The sequence below is a fragment of the Austrofundulus limnaeus genome, unplaced genomic scaffold (assembly GCF_001266775.1).
Source record: "Austrofundulus limnaeus strain Quisiro unplaced genomic scaffold, Austrofundulus_limnaeus-1.0 Scaffold126, whole genome shotgun sequence".
NCBI classification, from domain to species: Eukaryota; Metazoa; Chordata; class Actinopteri; order Cyprinodontiformes; family Rivulidae; genus Austrofundulus; species Austrofundulus limnaeus.
Genome location: NW_013952528.1, coordinates 624,114 through 640,215, shown reverse-complemented (window position 1 = coordinate 640,215; position 16,102 = coordinate 624,114). Strand labels below are relative to the sequence as shown.

At 38.3% G+C, this 16,102-nt stretch overlaps 1 protein-coding gene across 1 annotated transcript in view; it reads left to right on the top strand.

The window, feature by feature from the left end:
- Positions 1-16,102, top strand: part of drosha (drosha ribonuclease III) — a gene marked incomplete in the record, with an annotated part of 133,569 nt that overhangs the window by 5,458 nt on the left and 112,009 nt on the right. The window contains 8 exon segments of the mRNA XM_014015259.1: positions 3,261-3,421; positions 3,938-4,018; positions 4,635-4,721; positions 4,814-4,900; positions 7,324-7,395; positions 7,722-7,803; positions 9,029-9,103; positions 13,620-13,789. Of these exon segments, the coding sequence (XP_013870713.1) occupies positions 3,261-3,421; positions 3,938-4,018; positions 4,635-4,721; positions 4,814-4,900; positions 7,324-7,395; positions 7,722-7,803; positions 9,029-9,103; positions 13,620-13,789 (815 nt within the window).

Below are 16,102 nucleotides of genomic sequence, written 5' to 3'. Positions count from 1 at the left end.
CGTGTTAAAATATATTTTTAAAAATTTACAAAACTAAACAGCCTACAGTATTTTTGCAGTCTTAATTTTACAGTTAAAATATATGTTTATCAAATAAAGTCTAATGTTACAGCTAATCGGGAATCTCTTTAACGCACAAATCGGCACAAACAGGACATTTGTGGCTCATCTTATCTAATTTGTAATGTTTTTCTTAAAGGTAACCCCGACTAGTTGTAACTTTAGACATTTGATAAATATTTACTTCAACTATTAAACAAAGACKGTAAAAACACAATATATTGTCATATGGACTGCGCCATATTATTTACACCACARTGCATACTGGGTAGATGATGACGTTCACTAGGTGTTGCGGTGTGAGGCTGCGAACTCTCTCTATCCTGAAGGAAAATTTTGGACAATATCAGATGATCAGCACTTTCAAATGAAACCAGATCGTTTTGACAGAGAGGAGAATGCAGAAATAACTCAACCTGCACTTGATAATAAGGATGGAGGACCTCAGCTTAACCTGTTAGCTTTGGTGTTAGCACCTGAGCTAATTCGTATACCTACAGTGAAATAGTGTTAGCTGTATGTGAACTAACACCACATATTTATTATTTGTTTTTCAGTGTTCTCAGTTTCAGGCTCAGGTCTTGTTTCATTTCAAAGGGCTGACTGTCTGATATTGTCCAAGATTAGACTTCAGGGTGGATTGAGCTCACTCGCACCAGAACACCTAGTGAACATCAGCATTCACCTGTTGTGCAGTGTGGCGTAAATAAAAATATGGAGCCATCCCTGTGACAATATATATTTTAAACTTATAAAAACTAAACGGCCTACATTATTTTTACAGTCTTTGTTTGACTGTTGAAATAAACGTTTATCAAATAATGTCTAATGTYACAAGATGTTGRGGTTCCCTTTTAAAGGACTTTATTTACTTGTCCTCTGAAACATTTCTCAGTTAGTTCTTTTTTTTTTTCTCAAAATCCCTGATGTTTTTAGCCAGTTGTCTGAAAGTTTGTTAATTCTCATGAGTAAAACATCCAGGCAGAAACCTGACCTGTATTTTAGTCCAGGTTTTTTGTGGGCTTTGTTCCTAAACAAAATCAAGCCCTACTCRGGGTTTTTCTGCTGGGACAGCCCGGATGTCGAATGTCCGTAACAAAACTGTTGAAAAAGGGTTTAGAGTTTCATTGGGACTGAGACTGAAGGTTCAAATGGAGCCACTGTATGAAGACTGAAAGCATCACAATTAAATACGCTCCTCTAAACGCATTCAGAGTTTTCTTTTTTAGTGACATAATTAAGTTTAGCCAGTTTTCATGATCACATTTCATGATATCTGTGACATTCTTGCAGCTCTCAGTGTCTGTCTGTCATTATTATTTCCATTAAATTTATTGACCTATAGAGTGGCAGTGTGTAAGCCTTTTTCAGATGCAACATTAATGGCTTTACGCGTGATGACATTCAGGTTCTCAGATGTTGGACATTTTATTTTCTAAAGTTTCATTCAGACATTCCTGTAAAGGGATGAAGAGTCCCAGCAAAGGTGTCCTTACAGAGGATGGAAATACAGTATTTTTTTCACTTCATTAGATTTTATGGAATATTGGTGTAATTCTAAGAGTTTGATAGTTTTTCACTGGGTTCAGTAAAAGCTAAAGAGAAATACCAGCATGTCTTCAAATCATTAAAATCTAAATTTGACAAGAATGTTGTTCATATTCTCTCTGTCTGCATCGGCTTTGTTCACGTTGAGGAAAAACACAAGCTGCAGGCAGAAACCCTGTTCTGTACAATCCTTTGTGCCTCAGGGCGACTCCACAGTTGTGGGGACCAGTAAACTGCGGGATCTGTACGAGCGGTTCGAAGAGGAGCTCGGAAGGAGGCAGGAGCGAGCCAAGGAGGCTCGACCCAAGTGGGACCCGCCCAAGACCAAACTGGACGAGGATCCAGGTGTGTGGCACTGCGGTACTGACTTGTGTACCTGTTGTTGTTTATTATTTTTTTTATTTGTGCCTCAGTTGAGAAGCTGCATCAGAGGAATTTGTGTTTTGTTTTACTGTAAAGGTAGATTTACTTATTTGAGATAAAATTTTAGCTTTAACTGCACAAACCACTTTAAAGAAGTATAGAGCAACCTCTTAAGTTTTATTTTTATTAATTTTTTTGTAATTTCTTATGCGTTCTGTAGGTTTCTCAGAGGTTGTTTTATTTTATTTTTTTTAAGATTTTGGATGGCTTTTCAYAAATTTTCAGTCCAGTACTTGACTACATGCAGGAAAATGGTATAAACTGGACTGAAAGAATGAAAAAAGCAACCAAAGTTTAAAGATGAAACACATTTTGGAACCACTGAAGAATTAACAATAACTAGAGAGCTTAGAAGGAAAAAAAAAAACATGAGCAATGACTAATTATTTTTAAAGCTGTAATGCAAATATCAGTCCTTTTACACTCTTTTAATATTTGATTCTTTAATTAGAACCAGTCCCTGATTTTGCTTGAACTTGTATAACTTTTATAAGCATAAAACTTCAGCAATTAGCAAAACAAACAATAGTCAGCCCTGTATTCCTAACAAGCATTAAATTGTTTTTCCAGCATTACGTTTAATATTATGTATTCTGGATGTTATCTGAAGGCCTGTAACTTTGACAGAGTATTTGTACTCTATAATAATATAAATCTCACTTTCTAAATCTTATTTACTGAACATATAGCTGCAGGCACTGATTTCACAGTAAAGTACTTGAATGAAAACGCTGATAAGACTTGAAGACCCAGCTTTAGCTAAGAGCCAGAAACCGTTCAGCTGAATAGTAWTTATAATCCTCAATTTGGTGCGAGGTTTCTTCATTTATTTATTTATTTTCCTTAACGAAGAGTGAGAGAAAAAGAAAACGAGGAACAACACTGGCAGCTGTGCTCCTCCTTTTAATCTCAGAGATGCTTGTTAGAAAATAGAAATCCTAATGCACAAGTCTGTTCAAACAGTTGATCCTCAGAGTGTGTTGTAAATATTTTTGTTTGCTTAAAGAAACAAATAAATGTAAATTAGGTAACGGATTTAATAATAATAAAAAACGCAAAAATTAAAGGAAAACACGGCCCACGTTGGTTTAGTTGTTTTGTTAGAGGCTTTTATTTTGGGGAAAATGTGATGAATGGCTCCGATCAGGACAGCTTAACCTGTCGACCAGCTCCGTTTATAGAAGCTCTTTAAAGTTCTGATTAAAGACGGCGATGCGCTCTCTTCTCAGACGACAGCAGCAGTGAGTCAGACTGCGAATCAGACGAGGAAGGAAGCAGCTGCTCCAGCAGCTCCGACTCCGAGGTTTTTGATGTCATCGCCGAGATCAAGAGGAAGAAAGCTCATCCTGACCGGCTGCATGAGGAGCTGTGGTACAACGACCCGGGACAGGTCGGTCTGATCTAACAATAAGATCATTTTTTTTGTTTTGTTTTTTCAAAGCCCTGGGAAATTCTTTGGTAATTTGTACATTCATTACAATTTTACTACACATAAAGCTTTCAGAAACATGTAAATAGAATTTGTTCATTCAGTCAAATTTTACGCAAACTGGGTCCCAATCGCTCCAAAAATTACCATCCTCCAAACTGTATRTATGATTTACTTGTGGCTGCTGCACATTCATTTGTAAATGCTTATCTTAACAAAAACGGCTTAATATATAGTTAATTGGAAGCGCCTAAAGTGTTTTAGGAGTCATTAAATGTTGGTTATACTGTACGTGCACATACACATCAAAGGTACTACTTCACAAGAAAACTTCCTAAACGCTGAGTTTCAAAGTGCAGGAGAGAAACAAAGGTCAGCAGCCGGCAGCTCGGACATGTAGAACGTTTCGCAATCTTTGTGTTATACATGGCAGGTGGAGCAGCCGCTGTCCGATTCACGTATTTTCTTTCTGTCCAGATGAATGATGGTCCCCTGTGTAAGTGCAGCGCCAAGGCCAGACGTACAGGGATCCGCCACAGCATCTACCCAGGAGAGGAGGTGGGACACGCTGTGAATAAATCACCCGTTCATAACCTTCAGGCTGTGCCACGCAGGGCCAAGGGCATTATTTCACTCTGTGAAGTGGATTTCCATACAGACGACATTTACTCATCCACTAAAGGCACAATAAATGAGACTCTGTAAAGAAGTAAATTATATTATTATAGCTYTTTTTTTATTATAACTCATTGGTTACATTTTTATGACCAACTTTAGCTTTTGAACAGCATCGTTTATCTGATTGTCTTCACCCAATGAGTGCAATACATTTTAGACACACTTAGAGGCTTTTATGTTCAATAAAAATCAATGAAAGTCATCCGTTTCGTAATAAATCCTTAACAATAAAGGGATTATAGAGGTGTTTTTTTGTTTTAGATTTTGCAACATTTTAGTTATGTCTAATTCACACACTTAATGAATCGACAAATATTTTCCTAATTTTACGATTTACCTTTAAAAATGTTGCTTAATTGTTTTTTATGCTTGATATTTCTTACATGAGCAGCTAAATTATGGGTTATTGCATCGTTCATATTTTTTGTGACTTTCTTTAACCAAATCCACACACCAGTGTTATTTTTTAAATTTTTTAATTTTTTTTGTTTTCCAGCCCGCGAGGTCGTGTCGTCCAATGAACAACAAYGCAGGAAAACTGTTCCACTACAGAATCACTGTGTCACCTCCTACCAACTTCCTGGTACGAAGGTGTTTTGTTTCTCCCGATGACCGTCCGGTCCGTGCAGCTGCTTCGCGTGTTTCACGTCCCGAATCGTTCTGCTTTTCTCTCAGACCGACAGGCCGACGGTGATCGAGTACGATGATCACGAGTACCTGTTTGAAGGCTTCTCGCTCTTCTCCCACACACCTCTCACCAACGTAAGTCTGTGTTCTACAGGATCGGGCCGTCACTGAACTCAGTCAAGTTTTTTTTTCTTTCTTTTTTATTTAAAAAGTACAATGCACAAATGCGCCGGAATTATCACAACAACTAAATTTCATCTGTAGTCCTGAGCAGATAAAAAGGTAACAGTTCATAAAACAAGTGCACAAAACAGACTAAATTCACCACTGCCCAACACACAAGCTCCTCAGTCTACAAGGTCTACAGTTAAATTGGGTTACAGGTGAATGCATGACTGATTTTCTTTCAGCCAAACTTTGTTTCTTTTTAAAAATGCAATAACTATCACATTCTATGTTTATACACAGTCTATTTTTATACAGTTTGTCGTCAAGGTGCTGGGAGTTTCTTTTTAATTTACAAGCTTTCAATATATTCTTTGAAAAGCATTGTTTATGCTTCAACATACAACACCAACTTTGTGGTGATACGTTAAGAATGCCCTTTCCTGTTCCTACGTGGCTGTACCTCGGTGCACAAAGTAACGACTATAAAGATGTCGTTTGAGTTTAATGTGGAAGAACAGAGCCCTGACCTCAGCTCCATCAAGCACCTCTGGGATGAACTGGAATGGAAATTGTGAGACAGACCTTCTTGTCGAACATCAGTGCCTGACCTTATAAATGCTTTACAAAATGAATGGCCACAAATTCCCACAGAAACAATCTTGTGTAAAAGTCTATAAGGCGCTGCAGAAAGGGGACCGGCTCCATACAGAGCCGGTCCCCTGACCGGCTCTGTATGGAGCCGGTCCCCTCTGATTTGGCCACACCTGACATCCAGAATGTCAGGTGTGGCCAAATACTTTTGTTCATATAGTGTAACTCTTAGATATTCATCCTTGTTACAATATACTAAAATGATAAAAAGAAAAAGGAAATGAAACAATATTTTCCTATTGTTGAACCCTAATGTCTGATGTGGATAAGTACATATTCTTACTTTGTTCTAAGTGTAGTGTCTCCACTCGGACTAGCTCATCAATTTGGACAATTAACCCTTATTTCTTCAAAATGAGGTTGTTCAAAGAGCAATGTATAACAGTAAGCCCAATTACATATTTATTTGAATTATCATAAGGCCTGACTATTTTCAGTGGTGAAACTGTTCTTGAAAAAAGAGGCAACATGTTCTGGGTAACTTTCTTTGAGTTTGAAAAAGCACAAGTCATTGAACATGAAAATGCTCAGGATTTGTCACTCAAAATGTAAGAAAAAAAAAGCCTTATTAATTGGCTGAATGATCAGTCAGTCTACCTCTGATCTTTTCATTGGTTCAGTCATGTATCATTGGTCAGATATTCCACCGATCCTCAGTGTAAACTCTCTTCTGTCTTATTATCTCTCACCAAACAGACGCCAGCTGCTGCCCAGCCGGGTTTTCACTGACCATTACAGGCTACAGTCCTCCTCCTACATGTCTCATCTGGCAGATCTATTTATTTTTTTATTATTTCTGTCAGGGTTTGAGTTTGAAAAAAAAACACCTCCTCTTTAGCTCCACTTTCCTGAAACATAACTTCAAATCAGCTTTTGGCTTCAGGTCGACTTCTTTGTAGCCGGGACAAAGTGCTTCCCTCTCGCTGGGCTGACCTTGTCACCGAGTCCTCTCCCTTCCGTTTGAAGGCCCATCAGTGGCTGTCAGCCATTAAAGAGGTTGTGATTTAAAAGGAACATCTCTTTCTGGAGCCATTTGAGCTGAGCTCAACTTTTATCCCAGGGAGGAGCTTCAAAGAGGGCAAAAAATCGACGGGGGGTGGGGTTCAATTTTTTTTAAGAAAAATGAGCCCAAAGTGTGGCTGTTGTCTGTGTAGAGATGCTTATTCAAGTAAATTTGCCTGAAAGAAAACAGTGTGATCAATACCTTGAGAAAAAGGCCCTGAAGATCCGGAATGATTTGAACTGGATAATTTGRGGCAACCCTTGTTAAAAGCTAGGGCAAACGCTTCCTGACAGTGCAGAGATTTGTAACCCCGAGAGCGTGGCGATATTAGCTCCCTGCTAGTTAGCCGCCAGGATGGGCAAGAATGAACGTGGCTCCAGGTTAATCTCTTAAAATGAACCCCTGCGCTCTGACAACAAAGACCGTGTAACCGGGGGAGATTAAACACAGAAGATCGGGCTTATCCTTTTAGCAAGATTTGAGTTGCTTAATTTCCTTTTATGCTTGTGTGTGGAGGCGCGTTCTCCGTGAAGCGTGTGGGTTTGGGAAGTTACCAGGGGTTTTGCATGTTTTTGCACAATTTTGCATCGCGTTTCCATACATGCATACAGTGTTTGCTCTAAAAGAACGAGGTTTTTTAATGAGTTTCCTTGAAAAGCTGTAACCTCTCCGAATCGCTGTCGTAATGAGACTTTCTGTCCTCTTTTCTTCTCCTCTTCCTCTTTCATCATCACAGATTCCATTGTGCCGAGTGATCCGCTTCAACATAGATTACACCATTCACTTCATAGAGGAGATGACACCAGAGGTCAGTCCAACACCACTTTATCTCGCAGCTCTTTCTCACCCTCCTTTGTTTTTTTTTTTTAATCTCAAATGGCTGAGTCTGAGCACAGCTGAGCCACATGTAACTCTCACACCTCGGTGTTTGGGTGAGCCAAGGTGCTAATCCTTTTTAGAAGAAGCAAAAGAGCTTCGGTTCGACCTGTAAAAGTTGTTCGTATCTATCAGATGGCTTATGTGATGAAGTCAGAAAGCCCGATTTACTTTAAAGTAAACTGTGTTGCATTATGAATCTTTTGGTTCTGTTTGCCAACATTTTGTTGCTGTTGTTGTTTTTTCTCTTGTGTCTAGAACTACTGTGTCCGAGGGCTGGAGCTGTTCGCCTCCTACTTGTTCCAGGATATTCTTGAGCTGTATGACTGGAATCTGAAAGGTACAGTGCTTTTCGTCACGAGCTCATGTCATAGAAGTCTTTTACCAGCATCAGTTAGACTCAAGTCAGAGGTGTTTATAAAAGACTTAATCAAAGGTTGTTTTTTTACAAGACATAATAGCATCAGGACTAAATGTATTTATTGAAATATGTTTCAGAATATTAATTATTCTCAAAAGAAAGCATCCAGTTTATATACCCAACCCATAAAACAGATCTAAGACGAGAATAAATTTGTTGATTCTGTATTTTTAGCTTTTACAGATCACTTTTTTTGTTTATTTATTTTATTTAAACAACACAGATTGCAAACTCCAAGTCCAAGTTTCATAATAATAATAATAATMMTAATAATAATAAACTTTATTTATATAGCACCTTCCAACAATGCCTTGCATCGACCAAAGTGCTTCACAAGGTAAAACAAATACAATCAAGCCAAAAAAATCAGTACAAGTTAAAAACACAAATTACAATAAAAGAAAGTAAAAAAGATATATAAAATGCAAAAATTAAACACCAAATGCCTTTTTGAATAAGTAGGTCTTAAGTTGGGCTTTAAACAGGACTTATTGACTGTAGCTATGTGTTTATAATAATAAAAAAAAGCTAATGTTTTTTTTTTCCCATAAAACATCAGATACATTTTAGTCTGTGCCATTAGCAATATATTCTTGAGATTATTTGGACATAAATTTTAGAACAAAGTAATCCTAAAACTAAAACTTATTTTAGTTTATTGTAGTTTATTTGTGGGTTAGGGTTAGGAACACCTAAAGTAAATGAAGTATGACTACTAGGGGTGTGACAATACGTTGATCCACGTCGATGATTTAGTGATTTAATGATTCAATTACATCAAGGAAAAACAAAACTTTGGTCCATACTGTCATCATTTGCTTGATTTGTATGCCCATAACCCTAAATGCTTGTGTTAGAGGGGCATATGATATCGCATCATATCAATTGCAGACTTGTAAACTTAATTGAATCCAAATTGTATTTTCAAATGACACATCTAACATTTAAACATCTTTTATCACATTTGTAATCACTGAAAGTGTTTTATTATTATTATTGTTTATTGCATTTCACATCTGCTGAAAGGATTGAAATATATAATCGACTGAAGCCCGGTCTAACTCTGGTTATTATTTTGAGTCAAAAATTGAAGCTTTAATCTTGTGTGAAAAACTTATTACTGAGAGTACGCGCTATCTTTCAGGTCCTGAGTCCGACGCCGAGTCTTCTGGATGCCAGCAGTTCCATTTCATGCCTCGATTTGTCAGATTCTTACCTGGTAGGACTTGACACACACACACACTCACTCTYACATCCGCACACACACAGAACTGGTGCTTCTGTTTTCTGAGCCCAATTTTTTGTTCTTTTATTTTCCATAAATAGGAAAAAGGAGCGTACCTTTTAGCACATTTTTTTTTCTCTCATTCACATTTTTTCCCTCAGCTTTTGTTCATGCCTCGATGTTTATTGTTATGGTTTGTCCTGGACAAAAACAAATGATCGAGCTGCTGTTGTTGCGTCCTGCCTGACGTTGTTTTTTTGGGAGACACTTGGTGGCGCTGGTGCACCGCTGTGCCGCTCCTGTGTTTGTTGTTGCTGCTGTGCCACCTACCTTCCTCCCATCAAAAAACAATTTCTCTCCCAGCTCTCCCAATTTAAAAAGCCACAGACACGTATCTGCCTCCTTTACAAAAACACAAAAGCTGTCTAATCTAACGTTTCTGATGTGATCTGTGAAGAATGAGTGAGTTTAAAAAAAAACACGGTGTTAGAGAGCTTGATGTTCGAAAGGTACAGTGAATTTATCTGAATGCTGACAGGACTCAGGGAGCTGTGTGTGTTGTGGGGAGGGGGTTGTCAATTTCAAATCATTTTACCTAAGTTTATTTTAATAAACTGGCTCCCTGTTGATTATATGCTATATTTCTGTGTATCTATTTATATTATAGATCAGAATATTATTATTATTATTATAGGCATGCCAATATGTAGTTTACTGTATCAAGTGGAGTCTGAACTAGAAGTAGACTGATTGATCTATTGATTGATTATTGTTGTTTTGTTTAAATCATTAACATTTACCAGACCTGAGCATGTCAAACTGATTAAAAGACAGGCAAATTTGTGTGCAGCACAGTATGACACCACGTCATAAGTGTCAAACAACCCTAGCTTAATTGAGTGTACCTTTGTTGGCAGGGATGCTTTTTCYAATGCAACACTGGCAGTCCACAAATCAAGYAAAAAAAAAGAAAACAAAAAACAATATTATGCTATTTACACCAAAACACGGCAAGGCTTTTATTTTTAAGGTCTGAAAGTGTCCTCTTTGCTCTGCCTTCTGCTGTTGTGAGTATTTGTTATACCAGACACTTGCATAACCTCTCCAATTTGAATATGTTGATCCTAAAAAGTTGCATGTGGAGCTAGTGTTTAGACATTGTTTTCACTTGGACTTGTTTTTGCGTCAAACAAATTGCGTCTCCTCAGGCAGATGGCAATCCAAGAGTGCATTCTTACATTTCAGACTGTGTATTGCCCAGATAGACTGATGACAACTGGAGAGGGAAGAGTTTCATCTCCCTTCCATAGAAAAACAAGAATTTGCCAGCTGGAGGAGGTGTCACCTTAAATCAGGGACAAATTATCAACKTGATGATGGTCAAAGTGGGCAAACGCTGCTAAATCTGAGAGGGGCATCCATTTTGTAGGTCGTCAGAAATGCTGATTGAAAAGTTATCCAGCCCCTGCTTCCTCTCAGTGTGCATCATCAAGTAAATGTGGTCTCATTGAGAGATAAAACAAATACAAAAGGATGCTTAAAATTAAAGACGACAAAGAAAATATATGTATTTCTATTACAAGGTGTGGTAGGAGACTTACAAAAAAACGTTTGTGTGATTTCTCAAAAAAAAAAAAAAAACTAAGCTGACAGTCGAAAGTTTAAGTCATCTAATGATGCAAGCTGAAACATTACATTTCAGACACATTTGTTGCTTGAACTGTTCCAGTTTAAAATAAAAACAAAAAAAAAACCTTATTAAGAACAGAAAACAATCTCTTTAAAATAATGTCAGTGGAGAATAAAACAAAGTAACTATCATTGTGATAAAATGACGTTAACCTCAATGATGAAGGGATCCAATATTTTTTGCACTTTCATGGGTTGTTGTTCTACTGATTAAGCTGTGTTACTCATTTTAAAARTATTAAGTGGAAATTACTCAATAATTCAACAAGGAGCTCTTTTTTTGCATAAATGAAACTTTATTGCTATAGTTTAAAACCCCTGATTGCRCATTTTAATCATATTCCATAATATTCCTGGATAGTCTGGGGCTGATGACAAAATCTTTTTCTGTTATTTCAAACTGCAGCTTTAATTTAGTTATTGTGCATTTTAAAAATGTTCTGTCAAAAAGAAGAGTCTTGTGACAAACTGGTACAAAAACTAGTTCACACTTTTTTTAAATTGACTGAATAAATTAAGAAAGAAAATGAAATAATTATGTTAATCTWTGTGTTTTTAATATGTATTTGTAATTTGAGTTAAATTGGTATAATTGGATTTTAGTCTATTTGAGATAAAGGGGGATATAATTTTTTTTTTCATATGATATGACATAAAACGTGAAGTACCATTTATCTAGGAACAAATAAGAACTGCACTTGGCGAGTTAAAGTCTAAAAACAGATTTTTTTCATCAACCTCCAAACATTCAAAAATAGTAAGAAATTCTAACTTTTTATATGTTGAGTAAAATTTAGTCTGTACAGAGAAAGCCAACAAAWATAAATATAAATTAGCTCAGTAGTATTGCAGCATAAAGGGTTCAATGAGTCTATTTCTGCTCCATATCTTTGTAAACAATAGTACTTTTCAGTCGCTCCAAAATCAAATTTGAGCAGGTATTTGAGAGAATTGTTGAGTCTTTTTATAGTGAGAGCTGTTTTTATTTTGTCACAGTATTTGTGACTTAATGTTTTATCCYCCACTGATGCTGTTTCTGAGAAGGATTTTTCAGCTTGGTGATAATTAACCTGTTTTAGTTTTCAAAAACTGGAGTGGCTTACACGACTGGTGTGAAGTGTTTACTGTCATCTGTGTGTTTTCTTTTACACTTTTTTTGTCTTGGCATTCCCTGTAATTCTAACAGCAAAATACATTCTAACTAGGGATGCACTAGCCTGGCCCTTGCCTTCCTACGCAGCTCTGCTCAATTCTAGTTTCCCTTCWCTGCTCYGTCTGGGATTTCTCCCATTRACAAGGATTTCGCTGGCAGATTTTKAGCCSGGCCAATCAGAGAAGAGAACGTCAATTTTCTGCRCAGTGTCTGCTTGTAGTTTATTTTACCTGGGCCAATCAGCAAACAGAAGGTGGAGTTTTGAATGACGTCGATGTGCTGCGCAGTGTCTGCTAGTTAGTTTAGCATACGGCAGTGGAGGAAGAGAATGAAGCCAGTCTGTGTTGATAAGGCTTCCAAATTAAAATAAATTTGTCTGACAAAGCAGCAGCTCTCATTTACAGCCGTCTCGTTTGTCTCTGTACTTTTTTCCTCTCAGTAGGGTTGTTTACAACACACTCGATTTCCAGTTAGCTTCTTAGCTTAGCCTCCTTCACACCAAAAACACACACATGCTTCAGCAGAGGCCACACCTGCAAGAATCACTTCTCTATGCAGCAAGTCCAGACCCTTGTACGAAGCAAAATGAAGGACAGGGTCTGGTTTTAACCAGGCTAGGGGTGCACCGAAAAATGGTCTGATTTTGGGTCTGATTTCCTTCATTTTCGGAGACCGGATATCGGCTGATTTTTTTAGAAAAGATTGATGGAAAAGATCGGCTTCTCTACCTCCACAAAGTCAGAAATTAGCCACTGTCCCCTTTTGTTCTGCTGTGAGCACTACCTAATGTTCAGTTCAAACAGGTTTGTATTGTTTCAAGGATATTGTTCAATTCAATTCAATTCAATTCAAAAATACTTTATTGATCCCAGAGGGAAAGTAGGTAATGTTCAATTTATAACATTGGAACATTGAAGTTGTATTGTGACCTTATAACATCTGACATTGTCAGCTATTTAAAATATCGGTATTGCACAAAGTCAGAATCAGCAGGTCTTTTTAAAGGTCGGTGATCTATGATTAGCCAGAAAACTGCAATTAGTGCACTCCTAATTCTAATTACTGGTATTATTCAATTAGAAGCAACTTGGGTTTTCCCCCTTTCTGTTTACACACTGGTGTACATTGTGAGTTAAAAGATTCCATTCTTGCACATAAAGAAAATGCAAACTCCACCCAGAAAGGTCCCATTCCAGAATTTGATCCTGTCACCTTCTCATTGAGAGGAAACAAATACTTCGCCTCCTTTTCCTTCATGAGAGAGAGAAATCACTTCATTTTCCATTCTTCATCACTTTTGTCCTTGTCAAGCCTGGAGCTTGTGTGTTATGATCCATCACAAAAACAAGTCAGTGGCAACAATGTCTAAAAGTTAGCTACAATTCTTAGGCGTGAAAATTAAAATTAAAGGAAAAGATAAATGATTATGTGCACACCTGTAATGACCCGATCCTCTTTCTATTGGTGGCTCCCCACAGGTTGAGGACCAATGTTTTAGTTGTCCTCATAAAAGATAATATTGAGTTGTATGAGGTCATGTTGACATTTCATAAGACTGACTTAAAACAGAGTTGTTGAGCTGCCTGTATGGTTGGGGTATTGTTATAAACATGAACTGTTTGTGCGTTGAATTTTGTGTCTGTACATCTGTTTTGTGAATTGACTTAGATGGTGGAAAGGAGGTGCTGTCAATGCATCAGGTGCTGCTGTACCTGCTACGTAGCAACAAGCCCTTGGTTCCTGAAGAGGAGATTGCAGACATGCTACAGTGGGAACAGCTGGACTGGCAGAAGTATGCCGAGGAGTGCAAGGGAATGATTGTCACCAACCCAGGCATGGTGAGTCCTGCGCTGCTTCTTCGTTTCACCAGGAAAAGTCTTTTTCTTTTTTTTATTTTCCCTTTGATGCTTCAAGGACTTTTGTTTTGTTCGTGCCCTGAACCCTGACACTGCAAGAATGGGGCTGTCCCTATTAGCCTGTGACATGAGAAACCCCACCTATTATCCCCAAGGGCATTTTTTGCCATCGGTGCTATCATGGACAAAAAGCTTTGATGTCACAGTGAAGTCAGTTAACCCTCCTGTCTGGCCTGTACTTTTTAAGGATGAAGAGTAATTGTGTCTGGGTAAAGGTGAGAATGTCAGAGCTGGCTTAGAGGTTGCATATGAAGAGTGAACGGGATTGTGTAACCTTTGGTGTGTGTGTTGTTGAGTCAACTTCTCTGAATTTTTGCTGCCAGCCTTTCCACAAAGTAGATGTGTAAAAGTCTTCATCTCTGGACTCAGGGTAAAGATTAGACTGCTTTTCACCCAGTCTATTATAAAGGTCACATATAAAGGGTTGTCTTGTTTAGAGAAAAGAGAACTTTAATTACACTTAGAAGTTATCTGATTTTATAATATGGGTGGGCATTTTAAGCAAAAATGCTCTTTGAATTGGTTTATAATTATCATTTTCCTTAAATATTCAACTTCCGTACATACATCATATTCTGTCGGTAAAGATGAGCTCATCCATGACTACTGTTTTTACTTTATACTCCTTTCAAAAAAAACTTCAATGGTGCTGAGGACTGTTTTTCCTTACATTGCTGATTGTCCTAATCGAGTTACCGTATGTGGTGAGGCATTTAAACCTTTAATGTACAGTATGCAGTTTTTTTCCTGTGATACTGAAAATATTAAAGCAGCAGATGTGTGATAATTAGTCAAGTTATAGGTATTTTATAACAATGGGTAGCAAAATCTGCATACTATGAATAAAAAAATATTTGGGGAATGTTAAAATATATGAAATGTTGCTCTTTATTGACTTACTTATTGACTTGCCCGTCAAAAGATTCAAAATAGTACTTAACCGCCAAGAAAATGAAGTCAAAATCTGTCCTGTTGCATCTCAATCATTCAGGTAAAAAAATCTAACAAAGCTGAGTCAGGTCTGGATGAGTTCTTCTTTGCTGAAACATTTCAACTCTTTTCCAAGAGACTTCTTCAGTCTGAGGAGTTGCAGGTGTACTCAGCCTTATAAGCCATACATTCATGTAGTGAATCAACCAATTTACTGGCGACAATCAAAACGTTATGTTATGCATATAACTACTGTTCCCTGAAGGAAAGGAACGAGGTACAACACATCATGTATGGGAAACCACGCCCCTGCGTGTCCTGGCTGAAGCCACCTCTAATCACGCCTTTAGGCAGGTGACGTGATGACGACAGATGTCRGGCTCCGCCTGCACGTACTGTATATATACTGTCGCCATCACAGTCACTCCTTAGTTCGGTAACTGCTCTTCACCGAGTCCAGCTGTGCAGCGGGGCCACCATGGGTTGTACCTCGTTCCTTTCCCTCAGGGAAGAGTAGTTATATGCATAACATTACGTGCCCTTTCAGTCAATTCACTCGGTACAACACATCATGTATGGGACATATATAAATGCCCCGCGGAGCAGCACCAAACTTGGGTCATAATAACATGCTAGTGCAGCACTTCAGATCCAGCAGAGAGCACAGAGTGAGCCACTGAAGGGGCTGTCACATCTAAGCGATAAAATTGAACAAATGTGTGCGGTGAAGACCAGCTGGCCGCAGCACAGATGTCACTCACAGGTACCCCTTTAAAWAGKRCCCAGGATGCTGCTACACCCCTGGTGGAGTGAGCTCTCACACCCGATGGGACTGGGAGACCCCTGCTGCTGTAAGCTAAAGAGATAGCCTCCACAATCCAGTGGGATAGTCTCTGTCTGGACAGAGCCCTGCCCCTGAGTGGGTTAGCAACACACACAAACAGCTGATCACATGACCTCACCTCCTGTGTGCGGTCAATGTAAATACGCAGTGCACATAGAGGACACAAAGAATGTAACCTCCTCTGTTCCTCAGATGCAAAAGGGGGAGGATGAAAACTGGAAAGCTCAATAGACATGGAGCTGTAGTTAGAAGGTATCACCTTAGGGAGATACGCTGAGTTTGGATGCAGAACCACCTTGGAGCCATCAGGTGAAAACTGAATACAGGAGGGATTCACAGACAGAGCATGGAGATCCCCGACCCGTTGAACAGTTGTTAGTGCCAAAAGCAACACAACTTTATATGAAAGGAACTTCAAATCCACAGACTCCAGGGGCTCAAAAGTGTGTGTGTGTGTGTGT